This window comes from Misgurnus anguillicaudatus, chromosome 5, assembly GCF_027580225.2.
Source record: "Misgurnus anguillicaudatus chromosome 5, ASM2758022v2, whole genome shotgun sequence".
Taxonomy (NCBI): Eukaryota; Metazoa; Chordata; class Actinopteri; order Cypriniformes; family Cobitidae; genus Misgurnus; species Misgurnus anguillicaudatus.
The window spans coordinates 36,066,094-36,074,138 of NC_073341.2; the positions used below are offsets into that span (position 1 = coordinate 36,066,094).

Here is an 8,045-nt window from a genome sequence, read left to right on the forward strand (position 1 = left end):
AACCCCAAGAGTAAGAGCTTTTTGTCAGAGGAAATTGTTTTAGGTTTGGCAAGCCTGTATGAATGTGATCTTAAGGATCTCAAACATGAGCTGCATCAGGCAAGGAAGGTTGTTCAGAGAAAAGCTCAATGTGGGAACAACCTGTCTAGCGTTGTGTAATTTCACTTTACTGAAACAGCTCTTTTAAAAGTGCTCAATGACATCTTTCTAGCCACTGACTCTGAAGATTCGGTAGCACCGGTACTCTTAGACTAAGTGCTGCTTTTGGCACAGTAGACCATGTCTTTACATTGGTTTCAGTCTTACCTGACAAACAGGAGTTTTTCTGTCAATATTGGTAAATTTCGATCATCTTCTGTACCATTGCCCTGTGGGGGCAATTCCTGAGGGCTCCACATTAGCTCCTAATGTATGTCATTTTCTCTATACATGCTCTATCTTGCTACTATCTTTGTGAAATATGGCCTAAATTATCATTGTTATGCAGACAGACGACACACAAATATATTTTCCTCTTAAACATAATGGTGTAGAACAGGTGGCCGCTTGCCTGTTGAATGTTAAATGTCTCGGATTTCTTTCAGTTTGAATGAGAGTTAAACTAAAGTTATGGTGTTTACCCTCCGATTTACATGGTACAGGAAATGTGATTCTTGGCGTTCTGTCACCTTATGCTAAGCCAAGTGTGAAAAATCTGGGTGTGGTGTTGGATAGTGCCATAACAAAGTTGTGAACTGCAACCCTGGTAAAAAATAAAGTCCTTTCTTTCGTTTACAAATTTTGAAAGAGTGATATATGGTTTTATCACCATAAGCCTTGATTATTGCAATTCTCTTTATTTGGGGATTAGTCAGTCTTCCATAAATCAGCTTTAGATGGTCCAGAATGCTGCTGCCAGAGCCTTGACGGGAGCTTGCAAACAGAAACATATAACTCCTGTCCTCCAGTCACTTCACTGGCTATATGTGCAGTATAGCATCAATTTTAAGTACTATTATTAGTTTTTAACTCTTTAAATGGGATAGCACCATGTTACCTTTTTGATCTGTTGACAGTACATCAACCTACAAGAGCTCTAAACCAACTTGAGGCTCTTAGCTGGTTTTAGCTGGTCTCCAGCTTGGTTTTGCTGGTATAGGAAGCTGGTTTTGCTGGTGTAGCAAGCTGGCCTAGCTGTGTTTTGGTCATTTTTTAAGCTAACTTAGCTGGTCCGGCTGGAAGACCAGCTGGCCCACCAGCATTACCAGCATGTCAGGCTGGGAGGACCAGCGTGAACCACTTTAAACCAGCTAAAACCAGCTACCAGCTTATGCTGGTCTTAGCTGGATTTTTCAGTAGGGTGGCTCCTAGATCTAAGGGAGATCGAGCATTTTCCATAGTGGCACCAATACTCTGGAACAGTTTGCCCACTGATATTAAAACTGCCCCTACTATAGGTTTATCTAACTGAGTAATACTAGTACAATTAGTTAACTCAATTTTATTGCATTCATATTAAGTAATGTTAGTGTGTTCAATATACTTAAAAAAGGTTTTTACAGTGTACATGTTGTTAGTGTTTTTAGGTCATTGTTTTGTGGGTGACAAAGTGTGTTTGTCAGCTGTCAACCTTTGCTAGTGTTCTGGAAGAATGAGTTGATTTGAGACCTGAATAAAGTGTTTTGGTAGCTGTAGTACATTTTTAATGTGAAATGAACTGCTTTGCCAAGCTGAAAGTTGGTTAGGAGACCTGTGCGAAGAGTTTTGCAAAAGTGACCTAAGTATTGAGAAATGTGTCCTAGCGTCTGTAAAAAACTGTATTCAGTTTTGTATTATGTTATTGTTTAGAACAGGGGTTCTCAAAGTAGGGATGTGCCCGAAGCCGAATTCGTTATTCGGAAGGGCACGGATAATGGCTTCAAAACGAATAATGAATTCATCCGTATAACAGAGAAAATATTCAGCCAGACATAATCATGATTACTGGAACAGTTCTAAATTATAAACCCCTTAAAGCACAAATGTGTATGAAGTGAATGAGTGCAATCTATAAAATGACATGAGTGACATTTTCTGCGCGTTCCTTATTTAGAGACGCGAGCTGTTTTGGAATTAGTTTAAAATCTTAAAAACGCTGCTAATATCAAACTTCTGTAAACCCAGATGTAAAAAATACCCTTTTAGTTTTTTTCGTTTTATTTAATTACACAAGACCAAAAAAAACTTGATAAAATGCGGCACTCTGATAATAAAATATTTATGAATATCTCCGTGTGACTCCGGTAGATGATCTTTTAATTACTTCTAGTCAAAGCAAGCTTTATGGTCAATCTAGATGAATATAAAATAAATAAGTAAATAGATAAAAATATGAAAATGTAACATTTTAAAAGCTAAATTTAAACTGAAGATTACTATGACATGAATTGCAATTAAAATAAAGTAAGCAAATAACAACTGAAACATTGGATTAAATATCTCTAATTACCTTATTGTTTAAAATCATGTTGCTTGTTTTGAACTAAGTCAAAACTGATTTTTAAATAATAGAGAATACTGTTATTTAAAATTGTAAACGAATATCTGATTATTTATTTATTTAGGTGAAGATTAATGAGAGAGTTTTTTTATTAAACAATTCTATATGTTTGCGCAAACGCTGTATGGACATAGATAATAATGAGCTCAGCAAGTTTGTTGTAATGCTTATTATGCTTTTGTAAATTCTTGTCAAAACAGATGTTTTTGAACTATTGCGTGTATATAGAGCGCGCACTTGCGTGTCTCTGTGTTGCGTTTCGGATCTATAAGTCAGCGTTATTTATTTTCAAATTCCTGCATGTTTTTAAACCGAAACCAAGATGTCAGACATGTGGATGTATGAGTAGTATTAGGTTATATTTCACTCTCAGAAAACTTACAAATAACGATAATTTTAGATGTTTAATTAGTATATTTAAATAGCTAGACTAGGGATTAATGAGTGGGATGTTTTCAGAAAAAATAAGTAGCCTACATTAAGACAGAATGGGTCTCATGGAACTGTGCTGACAGACACAATAAACGTTTAAAGTTGATGTAGCCTACAGTTTTGTCAATGTGCTTTCAAGTTTGTTATTTTAATGCTACAATGATGCATATAGGCACAAGCTGTATGAGGCTTTAAAAATGAGATGTTTGCTTTCCATGCGTAATAGTAACGAGAATCAAGTTATTGTCTTTTTGATTAAAATTTTGTATTATTATTTTTATTAAATGTTTACAGTTATTTAAGTTATAATTATAATAAAAAGCTAAAATGCATTGGTTACGCTTTAGATTACAGCCCGGAAAGTACTGCGTAAGTACAGCGAATTTGCAGCGTATGTTTCTGTAGTTGTGGTTTACTTGGGAGGTGCGTACGTGTAATTGTAAGGGAACAATTTGTAGTATTTGGGTAATAAAGGGGTAATAATCAGGAAAAATACAAATACTATATGCAGTAAAGAACTTGGGACGATACTTTTGAACGTCTCTGGGGCCCTTATACTTCTCGCATCCAAGATCGCACAGACGAAAAGCTATCCTCAAGAGGACGCTGATCTCCAAATATACGACAGAGTGGCTGTCTTTAAAAAGACACAGAGCTCTCACATATCACTCTTTTAGAGAAATCACTCTTTATGTGCTCAGCTGATGATGCGCACAGGCAGAGGCAACGCACACACTAAACTCAAAACAAAAAAGATGCAGAGCAGTGGAATACTGCGAGCGTCCGCTTGTCACGGCTAGTCCGTGACATGTTTTGTGTGTTGCACTTATCCGTTTCACCTGGACTCTCATGGACTAATTACGCCAACACACCACACCTGTTGTATGTTTGATTGTGTTTGTATTTATACGCCTTTGTTCCGTCAGCCTGTGCCGGATGATTTTCACTCCAACCCTGTCTGTTCCTGTCTCTGTTTAGTGTTCAAGTTTTACTCACCTGATTCCGTTGGCTTGTTTTCTCTTGAATTTCAGTGTCATTATTAAATGTTATTTATTTATCCAAGAACTTTGCACATGCGTCCTTACTTCATCACCCCAGAAACCAGTCATGACAGAATCATCCGGCCAGCATTGGACGCAGCAAGTTCACGGAGGGCGGCTCCCCCAGGAGTTTCGTCGAGGGGGAGTAGTGACATCGGGGTTCATTCCCCATCGGCCCCGATGTCTCTTGGGGACCACCGTGAGCGATCGCTCGCTCCTGCGGGCCTGCGGGAGGAGGATCGGCCCAGGCGGTCCCCCAACGGTTGAGTCGTCGTCGACAGTCCCTCGGAGGACCACCGTCCCGCTCGTAGGGGGATCCGGAACGGACCACGCCCGATCATTTCCACGGGGTGGCTACCGAGTGAGGGTCTCCATTTCCGCGAGGGGACGGGAGATGATTTCCGGGGGTCCCCTCATCGTCGACGATTCCCAGAAGGGGGGTAATTCGTCTGCCTCGGTTCTCGGAGCGATCGCTCTGGTTCTCCTGGCGCTGTCCGGCCCACCGTCCTGTTGGCTTCATCCCGGCGGCTGCCGGCTTCGCCAGGGTCCCCAAGCCCTCCACCCCTCCCTTGGACTCTCGCTACCAGACTTTGTTTTTGTTTTTATGTGAGTGTCTGGTAGCCACTCGTAGAGGGAGGGGTTATGTCACGGCTAGTCCGTGACATGTTTTGTGTGTTGCACTTATCCGTTTCACCTGGACTCTCATGGACTAATTACGCCAACACACCACACCTGTTGTATGTTTGATTGTGTTTGTATTTATACGTCTTTGTTCCGTCAGCCTGTGCCGGATGATTTTCACTCCAACCCTGTCTGTTCCTGTCTCTGTTTAGTGTTCAAGTTTTACTCACCTGATTCCGTTGGCTTGTTTTCTCGTGTTTGATTTTCAGTGTCATTATTAAATGTTATTTATTTATCCAAGAACTTTGCACATGCGTCCTTACTTCATCACCCCAGAAACCAGTCATGACACCGCTGTGTTAGTACTGCTTGTCAACCAACTTCAGCAATGCATTGGCGTTTTAGTAGTTATCGAAGCAGATTGGTCCCTCTAAGCGAGTTCCCAATTCATCGGTCACAACGTGATGTCGTAGTGACCGACTGAAAGGGAACTCTGGTTATAGATAATTATTGTAATAATTAAGTTGCACCTCTAAGGGGACTAATTAAAGTATGTTTAGAAATGGGCCAGCATAGTGCGGGTGAGTGTATAGTCCAACCTCTGGCAGCGACCAAGCCTGGTTCGATTGTGATTGTGGACCCGCATAATTATTAAATATTAATAAACAGCCTGTGCGTTGGGTCCAAAGCGACATGTGTAGCCAAATGAACAGATGCAAGGGCTAAATCAGAAAAACCAGACATCTATCCAAATTCTTTAATTGTTTAAAGTAACAATCAATCCGATTTGTATTTCACACAACAAGATTTTATCTTTTTTGAGAACACGCAAAGGCACTTTTCCGTGCCGTTTAGTGTCCTCCTTTTGGCCCAATTGCTGGCTTTGCCCTTAAAATGGCCTCTTCGTGTGACATTGTTTTCTCAAAAATTGTGCCAACATTTCAGCTTTATCTGCTGTTTGGCTCCACTGAGAACGAACATAATGCCAAACATCACAGCTGAACCTGTTTATCAAGGTTTTTGGTTCTGCTTGACCAGACAGCCTGAAAATAGGCAAAGTTGTGTTAAACCCTTATACTCTGGTTTCCTGTTTATAAACATTACAGGGTGCGTGCGCATCCTAGAGAAAGAAAGCCCGATTGGTGAGCTGGTTCGCTACTGCAACAACCTTAAGTATTGAAGCTTTCTTTATTGTTTGCATATAACTGCTGACTAAATAAAACTTGATTTTAGTTGGATCTGTTTGTCTGTCTTTAATGTTGCAGTGTTACCGTGATAAACGTATGAATTTTTCATGTTAGGCTAGTAACGTAATAGTCGCATCTATTGGCATGTTAAACATCAGGCACCCAGCACTGGCTCTGTTGGTACAACTAACCACGCAACAACTCCTAGCTACTAGCCTACAACACAAGACACATCTCTTCTTTCTGCCTCTCGGTTGTGTGCGCAAGCAGTGATGACGTCGCCGAGAAATCCATGTATATGACTCATTTACATTGGTCCATTAAAACTTTTATTTTTAAATCAAAGGACAATGAGTACCAGAATAATGAACACATGTACATTTATTTATAAAGCAGATGATCAATTATGAAATATGCAAAAAATCATATTAGCATTACAATATTACAGTGATAAAATACAAAATATTAATGTTTGACCAGAAGACCACAGTGCTAAAGATATTGTATTTATAATATATATATATATATATATATATATATATATATATATATATATATCTATACACTGATTAATTATCAAAAAACCTGTAGCCCAACATTAAAGTCTAAGATTACATTAGTTAAAAAACCATTCATAGATATTGTGAGCTTGTTTATATTCTTTGTGTCTTCCTACATAATCACAGGCTGTACAAATAGCCAAAACAAACTCTTGGTTCTTCAATATTAAATGAGGTCGAGCTGAGAAATGTCTCCTCCAGTTAAAGTACCTGCGATATGCTTCGTCATCCACGTCCAGACCCTTAAGATATTCTGCTAGTGACTTTGCATCTGGAAAGTCATCCACATGAATAAATGAGTCACCCGGTATAAACCTTTCATAGTTTTTTCGTGGAGGTCCCAGCACCACAGGTACAGTACCTACTGCCAGAGGTCCATTTAACTTCTCAGTGATGTAGTCTTTGTGAATGGAGTTCTCATATGAGAGATAAAATTTACAGCTGGCTATGGTGGGAAAGTAGTCTTTATAATCCAGGAACGATCCATAAGCTTTTCCATACACGTGTATGTAGACGTGCTTGCTAAGTTCTTTATAGTAAGTGTTTCTCGTGCCAACACCTGTATAGGCTGCATTGTTACTCACAACCCAACAGATGAGTCTTTCCTTTTTGGGAATTTCAAAATTCTCATCTGGGATCTTATTGCTAGTCAGGCGTAACCGCACAGGAATATCAGAGTCCTCTCTATAACTGAGAGTCAGATTAAACAGGTTTTCAATTCCTGAAAGTTTCCGTGTGTTTGTTGGTGATTCAACGTTCATCCATATCCACTTTTGAAATGGAGGGCGAGGAGATGGAGGAAGTGTGGACAGACTAATAGCTTTATGAAAAAGCAGCACAGCATCCGTGTTGTTGTAGAGAGATCTATTATCTGTCAGGTGACAGCCGTCAATGTTGTAAAGAGTTTTACAGTCGCTCAGATCGAATCTGTAGTTTTCAGGCCAGACCCATAACAAAAGAATAGGTTTGTCAACCACTGCTTCATCAAGTGAGTTGTTCTTCTCTACGTGGTGTCTATCTGAGTCTGGCTTAAATGAAAGTTGTTCGGGTAGACAAAAGGTCTGAGGTGAAGTCCATAAAAACATGACAGCCAGAGAGATGAGACCAGCGACTGTCAATATAACAGCTAGACGACACAGTTGAGTTCCAGTCGAACTTTTGTTCAACATTTTATCAGAACTAATTTGATCTCTATTATCAACAAGAATAAAAACAATGTATCTTTAAAGAAAGGCATGTACAATATAAATGTAGTTCAAATAGACTTCTATTAGTAATTACCTCTATTAGAAGCTCCTCGTGAATAAATAAGAGAAATTTCCAGCTCTGTGGAAGCAAACAAAGCCACACGTTAAATTGCACAAGATGCAGAGACACGGAACAACAGAAGTCTGTAAATATGACTTTCATTAACTGTTGATATTGCCAACCAAGGTCTTTACATGGGTTGAACAGCAGTGTCTGCTGCGGACCAATCACAATTCATTATGCTAATACGACAATGATGTCATTACACTGAGCGCTATCTCTTCAGATCAAGTTCCAGTGAGACAGTTAAACAAAGCTGACATAGTCACTATAAAATATATACAGAGTGCAAAAGGATCCAGGCTATAAAGATTCATAAAACCCTTTTTTACAAATCGAGCTCAGCCATGATTGTCCTTGCAAGACATTTGGCCAGTTC

At 39.4% G+C, this 8,045-nt stretch overlaps 1 protein-coding gene across 1 annotated transcript; it reads right to left on the reverse strand.

Annotated features, from left to right (window-relative positions):
* Positions 1-6,367: 6,367 nt before the first annotated feature.
* LOC129414506 (4-galactosyl-N-acetylglucosaminide 3-alpha-L-fucosyltransferase 9-like) lies at positions 6,368-7,762 on the reverse strand. The gene is made up of 2 exons (XM_055168566.2): positions 7,640-7,762; positions 6,368-7,547 (listed from the first exon to the last, which is right to left on the reverse strand). The coding sequence occupies exon 2, from the start codon at positions 7,525-7,527 to the stop codon at positions 6,415-6,417; it is 1,113 nt and encodes a 370-aa protein (XP_055024541.2). The 5' UTR covers positions 7,528-7,547; positions 7,640-7,762; the 3' UTR covers positions 6,368-6,414.
* Between the last annotated feature and the right edge of the window lie 283 nt (positions 7,763-8,045).